The sequence below is a fragment of the Elaeis guineensis genome, chromosome 13 (assembly GCF_000442705.2).
Source record: "Elaeis guineensis isolate ETL-2024a chromosome 13, EG11, whole genome shotgun sequence".
In the NCBI taxonomy this organism is placed as follows: domain Eukaryota; kingdom Viridiplantae; phylum Streptophyta; class Magnoliopsida; order Arecales; family Arecaceae; genus Elaeis; species Elaeis guineensis.
Window position 1 is genome coordinate 59,704,516 of NC_026005.2, and position 21,385 is coordinate 59,725,900.

Sequence of the window (21,385 nt, forward strand, 5' to 3'; positions counted from 1 at the left end):
AAAAAAGGGAAGAAAGGCCTAAGACGAAGACTCCCAATGGGAGTCTTCTTCTCTCTCATATTCGACAAGAATCAGACTCCTAAGAACTACCAAGAACCCTTAGGAGTCTCCAATAAATCTCTCCCTCCCTCCTCCAAAGCCGTCCACGATGAGCACCGACCTTCCTCTTCTTTTCCTTGGTTTCTCCCATTGAAGCCACAGATACCCTCACCTTGTCCGTCTAAAATCCTCACTAGAGCCCGAGATAAGCCCGACCCATCTTCCTCTCTTTCTTCCCCTTCTTCTCAAGCTATTGCACATGGCCACCGACCGTCAGACTCGCCAAAAAAGCCATCAAAGCAAAAGACCCTATTTGGCCAAGCCTTATTTCCCCTTTTTTTGGCCACTAGCGTTGCCGCTCTTGGTGCCACCCCCATCGGTCATGACCCCTGTCCTCCCTATCACCTTTTTCTGAGGTTATGGCCGTCGGTGATCGGCTAGTGATCAGAAAAATGAAAGAAAATGGGGGTGGTCCCTTATTTTTTTGAGGTTTTTCTTGTTTCTTTGGTTGGCCGGCAACTTACCGTCGACGATCTCTTGCTCCATCACCATTGGCCGCTTGTGTCGCAATCGGACTTCCGGCCATGAGCCATTAGACCCTTGGTTCCTAACTCGGCCAAGACAAGCAGAAGAAAGGAAGAGAAAAAGAAAGAAAAGAAAAAAACGAGAAAGAAAAAAGTTCTCTCTATTGTGTCTCTCTAGGATTTTTTTTTCTCTCTCTCATGTCTCTCTTCTCTTTTCTCTAAAATTTATCTCTCCTATTTTCTCTCTCTAGATGATGATGAGATCTTATATGCTATTTTCTCTCTCTACTTTCTTTCTCTTCGTCCATTTTCTCTCTTTAGAAAGACCTATGGATTCTGTATCGAGTTATATCTTCCTCTTTTAGGGACCCATGTTGACTCTGACAAGATGATCCCAAATGTTTGGTGCTTGGGTGGTCTATCAAAATCGATCACCTGGTCAACAGCCTTCTTTTATTATTATTTAATTTTATTTAATTTATTAAATAAAAATTGATCATGATTTAATATGTTAAATGGGATTACCTGATTCTCTTAATGAAGTCTGAAAATTTAGGATGATCAAGATAAGTAGACCTTATGCTCTTTATTTATTTTTAAATTATCATATTTTTCTTACATATGATTTATTGTTAATAAAATTATATTTTTTATAAAAGAAGAATCAGCATATAAGATATGAGAAAGCACATTTTATTATGATCAATGATTTTATGAATATATTTTATGAAAATAGCATATTTATGAAGCATGAATTTTATTATTTTTTCATCTATGTGTATGTGTATATGTGTTAAAAAAATATATAAAGATTTTAAAAACTCTTAGATAGCTATGAACGAATTTCTATGGAAAGATCGATATCTAGAACTAGCATCTGCAAGAAATATGGCCCTACCAATAGGTATAAAGTTGGCTTACTAAATAAGAACTTTATCGATTAAGAAATATGGTCATATCACATATATAAAGTCATCTTAGCATGAATATCTATAAGCGATATTTTGAAACATGACATGAATATCTGATAAGAATGATCTATAAATCATATTTATGAAATTTCATAATAAATGCATGCATAACTGATTTATGATTTATTTTATTATGTATCCTATGAAATATTTTATTTTATATTATCTATTATTTTTTAAATATTATATTATCATAAAAAAATTTATGCTTGATCTGATAAGAAAGCATAGGTTCTACTTACTGAGCTAGTATAGCTCAATCTTTTTATTTTTTTTATAAAAAAATAAGATTAGGATCAATGAAAGATCCAAACTTGAAATCTACGTGGTAAGCTTGAAAATTTTATAGCTAAATTTAATTTATTTTATGATCATAGATTTATAGTTATTTATTTATGAATTTTGAGACATAGGTTGATATTTGATTTTAGATTTAGATGCTCTGAATCAGTTTTAATTTAATTAAGAACTTAAATGGAACCTTTTATCACTTTTATTTACGATGCATCTATTATTCTATTTAAAAAAATAAATGTTGGCTTCATGTTATTTTGGGTTGTATCCCTTGGTAGCATGACCATGTTATATCTCGGATTTGAGGTGTGACATAAATAATAATGAAATAAAAAGAAAAAAAGAGAAGAGAGAGAATAAGAGAAGAATAAGAGTATATAAAAATTTGTGGTTTGATCTTTTGACCTATGTCCATGGATAGAGACAATGTAAAAACTTCACCATCAAAAATTGGAGATTACAAAGTACAATATTATTTCACAAATTCTAGCCTCTAATCCATCAGATCTATAATATTATTTCAAATTTAGGCCAGTGTCCTAATTCGATATATACTTAAATTGTTATTTAAAATAGACCTTCAGATGATGTAGACTTGCGCTACTAAATATAAAATTCAAGACAAACTCAACATAATATTATTTTCATATTAGTATAATACAATGTAAAATATTATTAATTTATAATTTATATATTTTATTTTCATCTGAATATTATCATAAATAATATGGTAACTATAAAGTTTGAGGATATCCTAAGTACACATAACTTCCCAATGGATTTTAGAAAACACTTCTGAGATAAAGCTCCAAATTGGAGCTTTTGCCAGGTAGAGATTTCTTAACTTCCAGAAGGACTTTCTATGTTTCAAATTTTTTTGCCTAGCATTCATATATGACCTAGAAGCACTTTTTGGGCTTGAGAAAGTACTTTTGGTTTAGCCTCTCCAAAAGCAATCCCAAACAAGTCCTTCAGCATAGTTATAGTACAAAAAAGGAATTTGATAGCTCATGTAACATCTGAGCCCAATGCTTTGCCGAAATTCAAAGATCATAAAGCTGCTTCAATCTCATTATGTCCCATGGCTCACAAACTTGCTGAACGTTGACAGGCAGATGAGCCAGGTGGAGGCAAGTTAGGGAACGAAGAGGTTGGAATCATCAATTGGTCCTTAAAATAATCAAAAGCTCATTTATGATTGCAGTCATTGTCTAATGTTTCACCATTAGAATTTTTAGGAAGGAGATTTGGTTTTGACAAATCTAATGATTGTAGATTTGTGGAAAAATATTGTATGACGTTCTTCATGGAACCAGTTCTGAATGAACCAAAACTCCTACTCCTATTGCAAATCATACTGCCAACAAAAATCCTAGTGGCCCATCTATTATGCCCCAGCTCATATTAGAGCAGTATGTCCAATTGCTATCTATATTAAACATGAAAAAAACTACAACTTTCATCAATATGATAGGTATTTCTTCCAACTCACAATCCGTGATATGGGTAATTAACATAGGTGCATCTGACCATATGGTCTCCAACTAATCTTTTTCTATTGCTCGAACCTTTACCATTTCCTTAATCCATTAAACAACCAACTACAGATATGTTCAAATAACCCAAAAAGGGACTATCAAATTATCTCCTTCTCTTGAGTTAAAAAATGTTCTTTGTATACCTGCTTTTAATTACATTTATTATCCATTAGTAAGTTCACTAAAAGATATAATTGTTCTACAGATATGTTTTCCTGATTTTTGTGTTTTTTAGGACCTATCAACGAAGGAGCATAAGAAAAGGATGGTTTTTACTACAACTCAGTTTCTCCTATTTCTATAATTTATTGTACATAATTGAGTCTTTGGCACAACATTTTGGGTCACCCATCCACTCCAAGAGTAATCCAAGATATTTCTATTCCTCTTTCTACTTTTCAAAGTAAAATGGATTTTTGTACCGTTTATCCTCAGGCTAGATAGACTAGAGTTTCTTTCCTACAAGTATTCATGTTAGTTCCTCAATTTTTGAGCCTATTCATGTGGATATTTGGGAAGATTATTCTATTCCATCTCATACCAGTGCATATTATTTTTTAAAAATTGTGGATGGTTTTTCATGTTGCACGTGGATATTTCTAATGCAATTCAAACATCAAACATTTTATATGCTTAAGAAATTTATTGCTCTCATTAAAAGTCAGCTTTCTTGTAAATTAAAATAGTTTGGAGTGATAATTAGATGGAATTTATAGATCATCAATTATAGACGTACCTAGATTTTTTAGAAATTATTCTCAAACATCTTAGATTGGCATGCCACAGCAAAATGTAGTTAAGCACAAACATAGAAACTTCCTTGAAGTAGCTAAAGCACTATGCTTCAAGCAAGCCTACTAATCCGATTGTAGCACTAGCGTATGTTAAATGCTGCTAAACTTATCAACCAACTTTCTTCCCCTATCTTAGATGGTAAATCTCAAATATTTTTTGATAAAAAACCCTTTTATCACCACTTATGAATATGAAAGTGGATTTTGTTGAGTATACTTATGGTTAAAAAGGATACCGCATGTATAACCTACTTAAGAAAAAAATAATCACAAATAAGCTTGTCATTTTCCATGAATTTTTTTTTTATTTGCCAACACACCATACATTTCATCTTCTTCCCAATCTCCAATGCTTCCTCACATTATTGATAATGGTGATGAACCCATTCTCTTAACCTTCCATCTTCATCTATTCGACCTTCTTTCACTCTTAATCAGGATTCTTATGAAACAACATCCCTCGATCTGAATCCAAAATTCTCCACAAGGATCTGATGTCCTCTCCAATAGCTTTAAGATTTTGATGTTTTCAAGTTTCATCCTTTACTTGCCCACATCAAAATAGTCCTGTGATGGGTACTAAATGTCAAGCTAAAATTATTTTTTCTTTCATAAGTTTGCTCTCACCATGCAGTTCTAGCTTCTATTTCCTCATCTCAAGAATCCAAGTACTTCTCCTCAATAATGAAACATGCTTACTGACATGATGCAATAGTTAATGAAATTAAGGCTTTAGAGTGTAATCACATTTGGATGCCACTTTCATTAGACAAACATGTCATTGGATGCAAATTAGTATCTAAGATCAAGTATAAAACCGATGGTAGTATTGAATGGTATAAAGCAAGACTTGTTGCTAAAGGCTACAATCAAATTAAAGGCCTAGATTATCATGAAATATTCACTCTTGTTGTCAAATTAATCATCATTCGTTGTCTTATTACCATCACAGTTGTCAAATATTAGTCTTTGTATCAGCTTGATGTCCATAATATCTTTCTCCATAATGATTTAAATTAGAAAATTTATACACAATTGCCATCAGATTTTTCTTAAAAGGGGGAGAAAGGATAATAATTAGTTTGTCAACTCAACAAATCCTTATATGATTTTGAACAAGCCTCGCATAATTAGTTTTCAAATTCTCTGCAACATTACTTCAGGCTAATTTCACTCAATTAGTTGTTGATTATTTACTCTTTACCCTTAAATCCAAGGGCAGCATCACTATTGTGCTTGTTTTATGTTGATAATATACTCATTATTGACAGCGACTCTTCTTCCATTGGTTTCACTAAATCCTCCCTTCAAGATCAATTTCGAATCAAAGATCTCAACACATTTAAATACTTTTTGGGCATTATAATTTCATGCTCCAATAAAAGTATCTATCTTTCAATAGAAATATAGGTTAGATATTCTTGAAATGTTGTTCTAGGTGCTAAATTGGCATACATCCTGATAGAGCAAACTTTAAAATTATCACATGATGTTGCAGAATTTTTGCATGATCCTAAACCATACAAACATTTGATAGGCTGTTTGGTTTATCTCATAATTACTTATCTTTACTGTTAATCTCCTTAGTCAATTTATATTGACACTATGTCAACCCCATACAAATGCTGCTTTTGGAATTTTACGGTACCTCAAATCACAACCTGGCTTTGGGATCCTCATGCTTACTTCAAATAACTTTCATCTCGATACTTATTATGATGCTGATTGGATGAGTTACTCTACTAATTATTCTATCATAGGTTATTATAACTCTCTTAGTGATAGTCCTATCTTATGACATACAAAGAAATAAAATACTATCCCTTATTCTAACGCCGACATTGAATATCAATCAATAGCCCCTACCACTTGTGGGTTAATTTGGCTCAGAACTCTACTCTCTGACTTGACTATTCACCACCCTCAACCTATATCTTTTTATTTTGATACTTAAGCGACATTTTTATTGCTGCCAACCCTATATTTTATGAGCAAACTAAACATATTGAAATAGATTATACCTTTTCAGGAAAATCTACAAGCAAGCACATTCCAAACCAATTCATTCAAAGTGACAATCAGCATACTAACATTTTTTCTGAGGCTTTGGGTTGTGATTAATTTTTTTATCTACCAAGCAAGTTAGATATTATGGATCTACAAGCACCAAGTTGAGGGGGAGCATTATAGTTGTCAAAATCCTGCACGATCTTGTCCACTACAGTATGTATGATCTTAGATATTATGAATGCCACATATTACATGTATAATCTTGATGTATCAACTCATAGCAATCCCCAAAACTCATTAGATCCAACTGTCATATTCAAATTTTGTGTATGCATTAGATCATAAGATTCTGCATTTTATTATCCTATATCAGATCCCTAGTATCTTTCCTATAATCATAGGATTTTATACCCGTAATCAAATCTGGTCCCTCAACTTATACATAAAGCATACCAATGTTATAAACATAACAAGCAATTGAAATCTCATTTCTCATACAATTTTTTCATAAGCAGCTAACCTATATCGTTTCAAATCTAAATGGTGTTGGACTACTTACTCTCATCAGTTAGAAGTAGAGGGCAGTTGTCTGAGCCAATTAGGGCTAAAAACAGATATAATACAAACCAATACTGATATATCTATATCCATATTTGATTTATTTAATAAATATAGATCCAAAGATATTAATCAAATATAAAAATTTATATTTATATTTATTTTAAAGAGATATGGATACAAATCATATCTTAGAAGTATGGATATAAATATAAATATTAGTCAGATGATTAAACTTTATAACCACAAAATCAAAGACATGGATGATAAATCAAATTAATAATATGTTAATATGATCATTTATTTTTCTTAAAAATTTATAAATACTATATAAAATTAAATATAATTATAAATAAATTTAAATATGAATTAAATAATTATCTATCCATATTTATTTATCTTTTAACAAATATGAATACAAATACAAATATTAGTTAGATACTCAAATTTCTATGCATAAATCCAACTACGAAAATAGATCCAGATAAACATTATCCGATCTACTTTCATCTCTAAAGCCAACTAAAGCAAGTGATGCTAACAAATCTTCCACCAATCCAATATAAATGGCTCACAGCTCAGCTTGAAATTCTAGAGCCCAAAACATATATGTTCATATGTCGATTCTACATAAAGGTTGGCTAAACAAGCCAACAACCTAAATGCAAGCATGGAGGTCCTGTAGAATAGATCTTGTATAATAGATTATGCGGAAAGATACATCAAACTGATAAGAATAATTATCATTAAACACATTGCCTGAGCAATCAAATAGTACCAAATTCTTGATGATCTCTCACATAATGAAACATTAAATCTTGATACCAAAATACAACCCATCAACATGCAATATTCTAATACAATCAGCTACATTTGAGGATAAATATTATCCGATCCACTTTCATCCCTCGAGCCAACTAAAGCAGGTGATGCTAACAAATCTTCCACCAATCCAATATAAATGGCTCACAGCTCAGCTTGAAATTCTAGAGCCCCAAACATATATGTTCATGTGTCGATTCTACATAAAGGTTGGCTAAACAAGCCAACAACCTAAATGCAAGCATGGAGATCATATAGAATGGATCTTGTATAATAGATTATGCGGAAAGATACATCAAACTGATAAGAATAGTTATCGTTAAACACATTGTCTAACCAATCAAATAGTACCAAATTCTTGATGATCTATCACATAATGAAACATTAAATCTTGATACCAAAATACAACCCATCAACATGCAATATTCCAATACAATCAGCTACATTTGAGGGTCAATGGTGAACAAAAATCCAAACTACCTCTGTACAACTCTGGAAAAGAAAAATCAATAAGCAAAGAACAACCATCTGCTTGACCATGAACATGGTTGATTCCCATGTACAAAATGTTATGGTAGGATACCCAGATTAGGTGCAGCCACATTAACCATTCCTCTAGATATAAAAGAGGCTACCACAAAATGGATGCCTAAATGTACAAATATATCAAGAACATCCATCTAAGCCCACAGATCATTTAATGAAGGCAGACACTCAGATAGGAATTGATATGCCTTTACTCGTCATACCATCGAGAATATCATTAAGTGCTTGACATAGACCCACAATCTGCAAATTATGGAAAATTATATGAGAATAAATGTAAAGGACGATTGATTCTAATATATCAATAGATTGTCCACAATGAATGATCACCAATTCTTTATACAGGTATGGATGTGTACCCTAAGAAAGTAGTTAAGGTAAAGTAACATAAAGTCATGGGGGAAAAGATGGTTCTTGATGAAAGCCCAATGAGGTCATTATTAATACGAATCATACTGCATGTGCAAATGCCCTTGCCCATTACTAATGATTTTAGCTATTCGATAAACTTTAAAATAAAAAAAAAAGATTTCAACATGGGTAGCTAATAAAATTTATGAAACTGTTTAAGGTTTATTTGATACATCACGTCATTAGACTAGATAAACCCAAATCATGCTATGACCAACAGATCATTATGAATTTGAATTTCAGAGATGGGACTCTTATTATGCACGGAACATGGAAATCCTTTCCCACTTTACTCCCCTTATAAAGAGTTCAGCAATGTCAGAATCTATTTTCGTAGACTGTCAGGACAAGTCTAACTAGGGATACTTTGGGGATTGAAAAATTGGGAAATATAGCCACTTTTATATAGTACCTTTAGGATAATTGTCCAAAGGGTTCTTTTCCTCGGCAATCTAAAGGGTGCAAATTTAAGGAATGAAAGAAAGGACGTGTTCTGTTAAATATGCACCACAATATTGCGAAGGCATATTACAGTTGGTAACACCTGCAGTTAACCAGACTCACCTGCTGATCCCACTGTTGTAACTCTTCAGTGTCATCTTCAAAATGTATGACAGCTTCAACCTGAAATAAGTAATATGCAACTAAATATTTGCAAGGTAGAAAAAGAAACATGGAATCACAAAATCTTAGGAAAAAAGAGACTTGATAATATACAGGCCCAGTCAAAATCCATATGAAAACAATAAGATTGTGATGTAAAACACTATTTTGATATGTAAAGATTACATCTTTGCAAGCTCTTGCATCATTTTCAGCCTGGTTCTCTAGACTTCCCTACTCTGTTTACACCATCTGTACCATGACACCATTCCCCAGTACCACCCCTCAACATATCTGCCTTATAGCATATTTAGTGAAGCGATCCCAGTTCAATTTGCCCTCAGGCATTTCACAGGTATTCTTCAGAGTTTCTACTGCATCCATGTTAACCTATATTTACATGGACAACTATAAATGCAAATGCAACTAGTTTATTGCTTAATTATCCCCCTTTTTGTTGTTAAAGACAGATAGCTCCTCATAACACTTGTATTATTTGTCAACAATAATCACAAGACAACTCTAGTGGGTCTTTATTGTCTAATAAAACTCTCCTGAACTGACACATTACCAAAAATTTAAGTTCTGGTCTAAATTGTGGAGTGCCACATTATGCATTACATGCCACATGGTTGCCAGGCACTGGAAGTGCATTTGTGCATCATTTTATTGTTAAAGATAAACAGCTCATCATAAAACTTACAATGAGTATCGTTTTCATGCAAAAATCATAAATGATAGTATCAGGTCCTTTTGTCTAATAAAACTCTCCTGTGCTGTAATTGACCACATATGACTAAGATTTAAGTTCATTTCTAAATTGTAGTGCCATATGATGCATACTATGCCACATGGTTGTCATACACCATTGGAAGTGAGTGTGCCCATGCGCATGCACAACCGGAAAAAAAAAAAAGGTGGGGGCATGGCCAAAAAGGAAAGTCAAAAAAATTAACCTCTAGAAAGCTTTAGCATCCATAAGATATGGCGTTGCTTGGAATCCCAACAAAATCATATACTCAAGGAATGTGAAACTCAAGCTGATCTAATTGGTAATTCACACTGCCCCACTAAAACTAGTTAAGCATCCATCTGCAGAATTTTTCATCATGCAAATCCTTCAGGTTTTTATGTGGTTTCCCCAGAATCACCAGAAATGAATAGACAACTGAATTAAATCAGAAATGCAAGAGCAGCAAAACCAATTACAGAGTGACTTAAGATCCAGAAATATAAGTAAATATTTGATAAACACACTATCTTACAAAAGCAGCAAACTTTAAAATAATTGCTTGCTTTGAAAAATGACAAAGTTGCATTTATCACTATCAGTAAGTAGATTGCTGTTTGCAGTTCTAATTAATAACGAATTTCAGAATGCCTGGAGTTTAACAAGTATTAAGTAAATATTTAATAAGCGGACCCGAGAATGGCGTTGAAGGACCTAAAGACAAAATCTTAAGAGTGCTACAATTTTGAAATAATTACTATATAAAATGATAGAGGTGCATTCTTCACAATTCTTAAATAGATTGTTGTTCAAAATGATGATTTTAACCAATATCCAAGCAAGTAGTTAACTTATTTTTTAAGTAATGGCACCTTTCATGGGTGTGCCAGCAATAGCTCCTTGCTGTTTTGTACTGCTTACAGCATGTTGTATGGTTTACCAGTTGGTCACTGGTTTATCATTGCCGGACCAGTACTGCTAGCTACTGCTGTTTGTGTCCATATGACTAGCTTGTGCTTACTAGTCTATTGGAATCAAGAAACTTCTTGTAGCTGCTGAGTCGTTGACTCTGTTTTTCTTCATATATTGCTCCTTTATGCTATTATATTTTTATATTTGAATAAGGAAGCAACCAAAAAGGTTGACTGAACTCCAGATCTTGGGTACTCATGGCAAAGTTGCTGCATTTCATGTCAAATGACAGAAACATGAACAAAGAATTATACCTGATCAATTGATCCCCTCATTCTATCCTCATAGATCATCCGTGAGGCTATTTTTTCAGCCTGCCAAAATCATGAAGCTAAAGTATGTCACAAGAGATATTTAAAAATATTAATATATGTTCTAAACGGGTCTATAATACAATGAGAGAGATGGAGATAATTGAAATTTCAGAATATACAAAGGATCACAGGAGAAGCAGAGAAGCATCAGAAAATGAAATTACATATCAAAATGGCATTAAATATGCTCATTATACAATGTCAAGCAGAAAGATTCAGCATCAAAAAATTAAGCAAAAATTTCTACAGAATTACATAAAACAATAACAGACCTTTTTCCAAATCAACAATGTCAAAAGAAACATTTGGTTTCACAGAATTTAAAAGACCGTCCATTTGCCCACTCACATGGATGTGTGTAGAAAAGAGACCATATCTATTTGGCCACTCATTTCTAGCTTCCTCTAGCCTTTTTGCACATGCACAAGCGAGCACCAGCTTTATCTAGCCTTTTCCAGCTTTCCTTGCTTCTAGCTTAACAGTAAGGTGAGGCTGAAATTTACTTTTCATTCACCACCTCATTCATAGTTACATCTATAAGAAAAGAACAACGAACCTTATTACAGGAAACAGCTTCAAATACTAGTTTCTTAACAAAAACTATCTGTGGCTGCTGTAGAGGTACAAACTCTGAAATCAACTCATCAACCTAAACTTCCAAGCAGATGGAAGATTGTGAGCCAAATAAATTTAGCCACAGAAAACAACTTCATTTATTATGATTTTCGGGCTACAGTTTAATCTGATTGAAAAATAACAAAACCCGTAGTCTGCGAACTCAGTAAAGGAGTCAGTGAGATATCTTTCTCCTTAGACTTCCATCAAAGGATTCTTTTCCGCAGATGCATTTTTCCTAGTACATCTAAGGCAGTAGTACTCCGATGCCCTTAAGTACATAATTAGACACATTCCAGAATTCAGCCATTTTTGGGAATTTAAAGTCACTCTTTTCGCATTTATATAACAGAATCCATATAATAAATAAATAGATGTTTTAACTTTCGATTCAATAAAAAGAAGCATCAAAAGTCATTATTCTCCAATTACCGCATGCTCGAACTGAACAGCAATCAGAATAATAACGAGCTTATTTCCCTGGCAACTTCAGAAGGATGAGACATTCAAGATCCAACTGTAAAAAGTTGGGCCTTTCCCTCTGAGTAAACCACCAAAGGACCACCATGTTGAACAATTTTCCTTGGACAAGGAAAACAAAACTATTTTTTTAAGCTACATCTGATTTTAAATTTGAGGAATGCTGTCTAGAACCAGTATCATTTCTCTATGCAAAAAGTGAGTCTTTCTGAATTTGTCATGGCCTTTAATAAGAAGATCATCATACATACAAGAGAATCATCTCTTGTTTCCTGAAGATTAGAGAGGCAGACGAAGACTGACATCGTGAGTTCCACATTAGGGGTGAAGAATGTTGTTTGCTTTTTCTTTTGCTGCTTATTGAGTAAATCAGAAATAAAATTAGTGGATACACCTCTGGTCCAATCTGCCTTTAACTGAGAAAGCTTTTCTAGCACTATACACAGAATTCTGTGCTCATTCATGCTCTAGCCAATTGATGATTTTATGATAAACCATAAATCAGATTGATCAAACCATTTCCTCTCGCAGAAGAGTTAGAGAATGAACAGGAAATGGCATGCATCCAATGGCGTAGGATAATGCCTCTACACCTGAAAAAAAGAACTGCATGGTATGGCTAAAACCTCTCTAGGAAGCCCTTATGAAGGAAAAAATATCAGACTTGTGAAAGTAGCAGTACGTTAGCTACTATAGCAAGACAGATGAAGCAGCAGTAAAGTAGCTCGGGCATTGTTAGAAAACCTAGGATTTTTTCCTTTGGAAGCAGAAAAGGCATTCTTCAAATGCATGATTCGTTCCACTATAAGGGATATGTTTTCTCCCAATTCACTCCCTGTGAAAAAGTTGGGCAAACTTCTTAGTTTTTCTGAGAAAATAGTGGTTACACCATTAGCAAAATAATTGTTCTGCCCGCAAAAAATTTAAAATAAAATAAAATAAAAAAAGATGGAGAGGGTCAAGCAAATTCCAACAGCGTAAATGTTGGATCAACTATTGCAGGACAAAATGCCAGTCCTTCCCAAAGCCAAACTTCTCATGTGGAAGGTACTTCAGAGAAAATAATCTGGTAGATATATTCACAAATACAGTGAACCAAAATGATTCCACTAATGGTTCAAAGACGCATGCTGTTGGGCCATAAGTCCTTCTAGCTAACTCATACTGATCATCTATCAAGTCAATTCAACTTACTACCCTGATGTGCACTGAATTCAGCATTTGGGATTGTTTCCCTAGTTTTCTGATCAAAAAGAGGGATACCAAGCGATTTCGCGACGAGAAGAGATTATGCGCCGTGTGCCACCTGCGCAAGGCCAGAAACTCGAAGAGGATAAGATTGGTTTTGAAATGCCTTGAAACTACAAGAACTTTTGAATTAACAGAACTAGCACCTACTACAAATCTACTATGAAGCTAATGCAAAAGATAAAGAAAAGGATAAAGTAGTGCTTTCATTGAGCTCCCTTTTTACGTCACAGTTACATCAGCCCTTAAATATCATTAAACCACGGTTACATCCACTTGCCCACTCATTCATAACAGTCTAACCACTTTTAACCAACCTTAATCGATTCCCCCCAATTATGAATTTGGCGCATTATTCACATACTTTGATCCTGACCAGCCCATGGGCCTACGCGTGCAAATACATGGTGTAAACAATGCCCCCCACATCTTGTTATCCAATAGGTGGAAGGGTGATAAGATGTAACAAATAATTCATCCATAATAAAGCTGTAACAAGATTGGAAACAGATTTCCGTCGACCTAGTTTAAATAGAGAGAAGATTCACCTTATTGCACTTCATCTTGGGACTACATGATAAGCATTAAGTTCTCCATTATATCTTCACTAACTTCAAAATCTTGTGCCACATGCCATATCTTCTTTTTGGGTATTCCCTTCGAAATGAATTTTGCACGATACGCCATATCCCAAATAAATCTCGCTTTTGTCCTTGTAAGCTTGGCCATCCGCTTTGGTCTTCTTGAAAAATCCTCGCTCTTCATTGCTTCCAAACTCCCATCACCATGAAATCTTCTGCTCCATCTCTGGCTGAACAATTCGAGAATCGCAAGAAATTAGAAACGTCTAGGGTTCTTACTTCTATAAATCTCTAGGTATTCATTTTTGATTCTTCTAATGCATATCTTGGGAACCATCTTCGAGCTTGATATTCCTCCATCTTTTTCCTCGATTTTTTTCATTTCATTTTGAAGAAACCTTTCTACCTTAGCGGTCAAGCTTTAGGACCACTGTTTGAAAAAATACTAATCCTCATAAACCTTGGCACACTGTCTCATCCTCATGGGACCATTGGGTCCAACATATTTCGACCCTTAAAGGTCTTAGTTAGGAAAGAACGGATTTCATAATATCATGAATTTCCAATGACTAAGATCATCCATTACCGTTGACTGCTTTGTGCTTCTGGTCTCCAACATTTTTCACTTTAATTATGGCATGTCAACCCCAACCTTACTTGATTTAGGATTTCTTTTGGACCTACAAACTTTAGGTGAAAACTTCTCAACCATACATGAGATTTTTATTCCCACCAATAATTTTAGCCTCTATTTAGGCAAAACTGCCAGCTATATTTCTAACACTGATACTCATGGAAATCGTAAGGGGCCCATTATCCATCAAGAATTAGTTGCCTTTTATCTTGTTTGGATTTACAAATTCTTTTTCTGAGAATTGGTAAAAGTGGTTACGGCCCATTTTAGACTTGTTGTCACATTGGCCGAAGATCGGCCAATTTATCTTGCTCCTCGCCTTTCGAATTCTCTCAAGATCCGCAGAACCGGTATCGAAATCTATGCCGACTAGTCGACAGTACGAATCCATACCAGACCGAACCAACACAAACCGACACAAAAGAGAAGGAACCGAAGAGAAAAAGAGAGATGGAAGGAAGAGGAGGGGAGAAGCGGAGAGGGAGAGGGTGGCCGAAGGAGACACCAGCAACGGCCACAAGCGAGCCGCCAGCACTATTGAAGGGCCATCAAGACTTCCGCTTCCTTCACCAAATCACAGTCGAGAGAGAGAGGGGAAGAAAAAGAGCAGGAGGGAGAGGAAGCCGACGGAGAGGCCATCGAAGGGCCTCTAACTGGCTGTCATGGCCATCGGACAACCAAATCGCAGCCCACGGCTCTGTAGACATGAAATACGGACGATCGTCCCTATTTCATGAATTTTTTTTAAAAATCCTGATCACAGTGAAGCCGACAAACCCATTATCAGTTTCACTATTCATCATCATTTAAAAAAAAATGCGATGAACAGGGACAGTCACTCTTGTTCCACGATTGTGGCTCCGTCTGTACCTTTTGCGCTGCCTGATGGCCATGACAGCCATCCGATGTCCTTCGATGGCCATGATAGCCATTCGACGCCCTCTGATGGCCTCTCCATCGACTGCACCTCCCTCCAATACCCTTACTCCTCTCTATCTCTATCGATTAAACGCCCTATCAGATGACACAAAGCCATAGAGCCCTCTGTGGCCCTCCGACGACCTTGGCAGGCCATCGCCAGCCCTCCGACAGCATCGTCCCATCTTTTCCTCCCCTCCTCTCTTTTTCTCTCTCGTCCAGTGTTCCGATTGAAAAAATCAAACCATCCCGATTGACGGTCAGTACTGCTAGAAACATCCTGAACCGTCTGATTCGAGACAGTTTGTTGAACCATGGATCCTCTATTTCGAGGGCTCAAAGAATTTTATGCTCGGTCCACTAGTTGTGATGGGCCTCTCTGGATCTTACAAATTTAGCTATATACTTAATTTTCAGATTCCGACTAATACATCTTTCCTCTTCTACACCTATCAGTATTTACAAATTTTATGAAAGGTCATCTCAAAGAAACAATATATTTTTCCCCATTTCTTCACGTTCCTAATCCTTCTTGGCTTAGTATCCCTTCCTCCAACATGTCTGAGCTGAGGTCGAAGCTACTGATCCATTATGAAAATCTTTCTTGCTTCCTCGTGATTTACATGTAGGTTCCATCATAGAATTATCCGGGAGTAATAGATGTTCGGTCGAACATTATTCCCCAAGTTTGGTTGCCCGCTAATTTGGCCATGCCCGAGCATACCTTGTCATTTCCTTCTCTTTAAATTATGACTTATTTGGCCGAATATCTATTACTGAACCCACTTTGATTGAATTGGTCATTTACATCTATGATCAGCTTCCAGCTGATTTTTACTTTCTTCCCTTTGACCCCAAATCGAAGACCGTATAAGAATTCCTGTCTTGATGGAATTCACATATGACGAAAATCTGATACGAACCTGTCATAGTCATCCTCACATGGATCACTCAAGGCAAAACTACTTCAACAACACCATCTAAGACTCGGCTTTCTTTGCAAGGTGCAGGCGGAGCATTATCAGCCTTCCCAACTGATAAAGGTACTATTTCAGAGCATTGCAAATCTATTAGAAAGTACAAAAAGTTTTATGGCATCAAGCATGCTAGATGAAGGATCATACCAACATCCTCTATAAAAAGAAGCAGAGGACCGAATGCTTGAAGATTTCCGGCATAAATTTGAACTCTGATATGGCAAGGTAGTTAGAAATATCCTAGGTTGATGCTTGGACTGAACAATTTGTTATAGGCAATTCTATGGGTGGCTAGACAAGCATCGACCTCCTGAACCTTCTACCAAATTTGGCTTAGTCGACTTTATCGCACCTATAGAATCCACTGTGGGCAGAAAGGTTACTTGATCGGGATAGTTCTACTCAAATATAGAATGGCACGCCTTCCAAAGGGTAGTCTCCATCAATCCCTTTTAAGTAAGATTAACATAAATTTTTGTCTTGTATTTTATCCTTCCTAATCTATTATTTGCTTAGGGATTTCCAAAGTTCTTCTTGTCAAAGAGTCAGAAAGTACTTCAGCCTCAACTGTGCCCAAAAAACACAGCACTAGCCCATCATTTTCTTCTAGGGTCTGCTATTGGTTGAAGTACTATCTTTTTTAAAATTTGCCACAATATTCAGAAGAATGATAGAAATAGGCCATTAAGTTGTGCAAGTTTAAGGCCGATAGGTGAAGAAGAGAAAGAGGAAAGGTGTATCGGTCGGCATTATAGAAAGTAAGCATACATCCAAATTTGTAAGATCCAAAGAGGTGCACCATAACTAGTGGAACCAACAACAAAGTCTTTGAGCCCTCAAACAGATAACCCAAAAGGAGGGGAGCAAGACAAATCGACTAGTCTTCGGCTAGCATGGCAGCAAGTCTAAGATGGGCCTTAACCACTTTTATCGATTTTCTAATTAAAAAAAATTGCAAATCCAAACAAGATAAAAAGAAACTAATTCTTGATGGATAATGGAGCCCTAATGATTTCCATGAATATCTATATAAAAAGTATAGCTGCCAGTTTTGCACAAATAGAGACCGAAATTATCGGGGAAAATAAAAATCTCAGACATAGCTGCGAAGTTTTCATTTAAAGGTCATAAGTCCAAAAGAAACCCTAAATCAAGCATGGTTGGACATGTCATGATTAAAGTGAAAGGTGTTGTTAGGAGACCAAAAACACAACGGCCAATAGTAATAGATGATTCTCAGTTGTTGGAAAGTTGAAAATTTTATGATTTTGTAAAATCCATTCGTTTCCCAATTATGATCTTTAAGGGTTGAAATATGCTGAACCTAGCAGTCCCATGAGGATGAGACAGTTGACCAAAGCCTATGAGGATTAGTACCTTCCCAAACAGTGATCCTAAAGCTTGACCGCTAATATAGAAAGGATAGAAAGGTTTCTTAAAAATGAAATGGAAAAATCAAGGAAAAAGATAGGGGAATATCGAGCTCAGAGATGGGTCCTAGGATAAGCAAATTAGATGAATGAGGAATGAATACCTAGAGATTTGCAAAAGCAACAGCCCTAGAAGTTTCTAATTCCTTCTTGTGATTCTCGAACTATTCAGCCAGAGACGAAGCAAAAGATTTCATAGTGATGGGAGTTTGGAAGCAATGAAAAGCAAGGGTGTTGTAAGAAGATCGAAGCGAATGGCCGAGCTTAAGAGGATAAAAGCAAGATTTAATTGGGATGCGGCGTATTGTGCAAGATTCATTCCAAAGGAAATACCCAAAGAAGATATAATACATGGCACAAGATTTCGAAGTCAGTGAAGATATAATGGAGAACTTAATGCTTATCAAGTAGTCTTAAGATGGAGTGAAATAAGATGAACCTTATCTCTATTTAAACCAGGCCGACAGAGATCTATTTCCAATCTTATTATGGCCAAGGTTTTATGTCCTAGCGGGACAAGGGGCATCCCGACCATCCCGATCCCGTTTTCTCCTCCAATCTTGTTATAGCCAAGATTTTATGTTCCAATAGGACGAAGAGCATCCCGGCCATCCCATCCCATTTCAGTGAGAAAATAAGACCAGAACGGGATCGAGACTCCAAAATCCATCCATATAGGGAGAGAAGAAGAAAGAAGAAAAAAAGGAAGGAAGATGAAGAAGGGGAAAAGTTGAAAGGAAAGAAAAAAAAAAATGAAAGAAAGAATGGGAGGAAGAAAGAAAGGAAGGAAAGAAGGAAGAAAGGAAAGAGAAAAAAGAAAAAAAAAGTGAAAAGAAAAATGAAAGAAAAATGAAAGGAAAGGAAGGTAGAAGAAAAGAAGGAAAGAAAAGAAAAGAAAGGAGAGAGAGAGATAGAGGATATCTACTGAGACAATTGTCGAGATGGTACGGGATGCAGAGTGTCCCATATCATAGAGATACCATGACATCTCTATTAAGGATGAATTATCTGTTACATCTTGTCACCCTCTCACTCGTCGGATAACAAGATGTTGGGAACATTATTTGCATGCATAGGCCCATGGGCCGATCAAGTTCAAAGTATGTGGATAATGTGCCAAATCCATCATTGGGGGGACCAATTAAGACTAGTTAAAAGTGGCTAGATGGTTATGAGTGGGCAAGTGGATGTAACTGTGAAGCAGGAGCAGGTCTCAATGAAAACACTATTTTATCCTTTTTCTTTGTCTTATCTTTTGGATTAGCCTTATTGTAAATTTGTAGTAGATAGTAGTTTTGTTAATCCAAAAATCCTTAGAACGCATTGGTTCGCTAGGGAATCAGAATCGGAATCAAAATGGATCAGAATGGGAATTGAAATGACCATATCCCCCCAAGCATTTGGTTCGTATCCGAAATCGGAATCAAAATAGATGATTCTCATTATTGCTGTTTGATTCATTTAAGATAACAATCGAAATCAACCCAAATTTCCATTTATATCCTTGAACTAAAAATCTCCAAAAATATGACTATTTTCATCTATTTTAAATATATTTATCTTACTTGAAATTAAAAATACATGTTGAACTATTCAAATGCTACAACTAGTAAAAAAGATCTCAAGACAACATGGCCTCTTCATGTTAAAGCAAATATTGAATATATTGTTTGTTTTAAACACCTTCACTCTTTGCTTTCAAAACTCTTTTGATCTTTGCATGCCACACGGGAACATGTTGCATGACAACATATTCTGTATCATTTCAAGTAAACTACACCCAAAAAGTTTCATTAGTAAAACACAATAGTCCACCAGATAACTAATTCAAATCAATTACTCTTTCAACAATTTTATCACAAGAATCTTTCCAATGACAAATTTCCATGAATAGTCAGGCAGTTTCCTGTTTGCTTCTCTCAGGTGCCAGTCACTTGGCAGCCAAAGTAGGTCAGACTATGTCTTTCAATAGGTTGGGTATCAGACAAGGAATGTAGAGATATTTAGCATGCAAATAACCAGTTTACAATCATTACTTTCTTCTCCATTAAAATCCAAGCAGGTAATCATTTACAATTATAAGTTTCACTAATGCTCTGCATTCAACAAATATCCAACAAATTACCAACAGATTTGTTTTCATGACATCTCAAACTTCAATAGGTAGGTCAGTTTGGTCTCAAGGTAGGCTGCTTCTGCTTGCAGTAAACTAAAAATTAGCGCATAAGCCAAGTCTTACCTCTCTAAATGAGCTCAAATATTTCAACAAACTTTAAAAAGTCCAACAATTTCTCAAGATATTATAAATATCAACCTGCAACCAAAGCCATCACATAAAAGATACCTGCAATTACATCACCATTAAATCCTACGCAGACACCCACATACAAAACATTATACGTCAACAGAAGACCAACTTTGGGGTTGGGGGACAGTTGTCTCCACCTTCCGGCTCGAATGACCAAGCACCAGACAAGAAATCACTTGAAATTCAACGTACAATTCTGTTTTGAGAGTTTCAAGAACATGGAAACGGGGAAACAAAGTCCGTTGCAGATCTGGAAGGCTCCAACCATGGTCACCCGCTTATGATGAGAGAAGCTCGAATAGGGGAATGGGAAAGGCGAGAGAGAGAGAGTAGAATACCAGCAAGTGATGAAAAAGAGGGCGCAGGCACGGGACCTGCCATGGAGGGAGCGGCTGCAGCAGAAGCCAGGGATAAGGTAGCAACAAGGGACTACTGCTCCACCACGACCGTGTATGCAGCAGAGATGCATTGCAAGCGGAGGGAGGTGGCGGAGCAAGGGGAGGGGAGGGGAGAAGGGGTGATCCACAGTCTAAGTCGAGAATGGTTTTTTTTGCATGGGATGAGTGAGATAAGGAAGGGCATTTTTGGAATATAATTTTTAAATGGTGGAATGAGATTTGAATCCATGCAGGAGCTCGGATTGGGTTTTGAGGAAATTGGGCCACTCTCATTTCTCCCTAAAATCAGAATCGAAATAGGATTTCTCCCAACCAAACAACTGGAATGGGAGTCATCTATTCCCATTCCCATGCCAGACCCAAACTCCCCCGAACCAAACAACCCCTTAAAGTTTCAAGATAGCTTGAACTCAATTTTATCTTCTTCGAGTTTCCAACCTACACCAGTGGCACACCACACATAATCTCTTCACATTGTCAAATTGCTTGGTCTCTCTGTCTTCGGTCAGAAAACTAAGAAAACAGCTACATTAGCATTTAACATGAACAATTTACTGTCAGCCTTTACTACTTCAACTTCATCATCATCCTCTTTTGCATCCAAATTCCATAATATCAATTGTTGGTGAACAGAAGGTATTCAAAAGTTTGCATGAATCCAATCTCAATG

At 35.8% G+C, this 21,385-nt stretch overlaps 1 protein-coding gene across 1 annotated transcript in view; it reads right to left on the reverse strand.

Annotated features, from left to right (window-relative positions):
- Positions 1-8,060: 8,060 nt before the first annotated feature.
- LOC105060973 (COP9 signalosome complex subunit 4) overlaps positions 8,061-21,385 on the reverse strand; it is a 29,924-nt gene continuing 16,599 nt past the window's right edge. The window contains exons 12-14 of the mRNA XM_010944882.3: positions 11,067-11,126; positions 9,072-9,131; positions 8,061-8,339 (exon numbers count right to left, since the gene is read on the reverse strand). Of these exons, the coding sequence (XP_010943184.1) occupies positions 8,265-8,339; positions 9,072-9,131; positions 11,067-11,126 (195 nt within the window). The 3' untranslated portion in view covers positions 8,061-8,264. The remainder of the gene's footprint in view (positions 8,340-9,071; positions 9,132-11,066; positions 11,127-21,385) is intronic.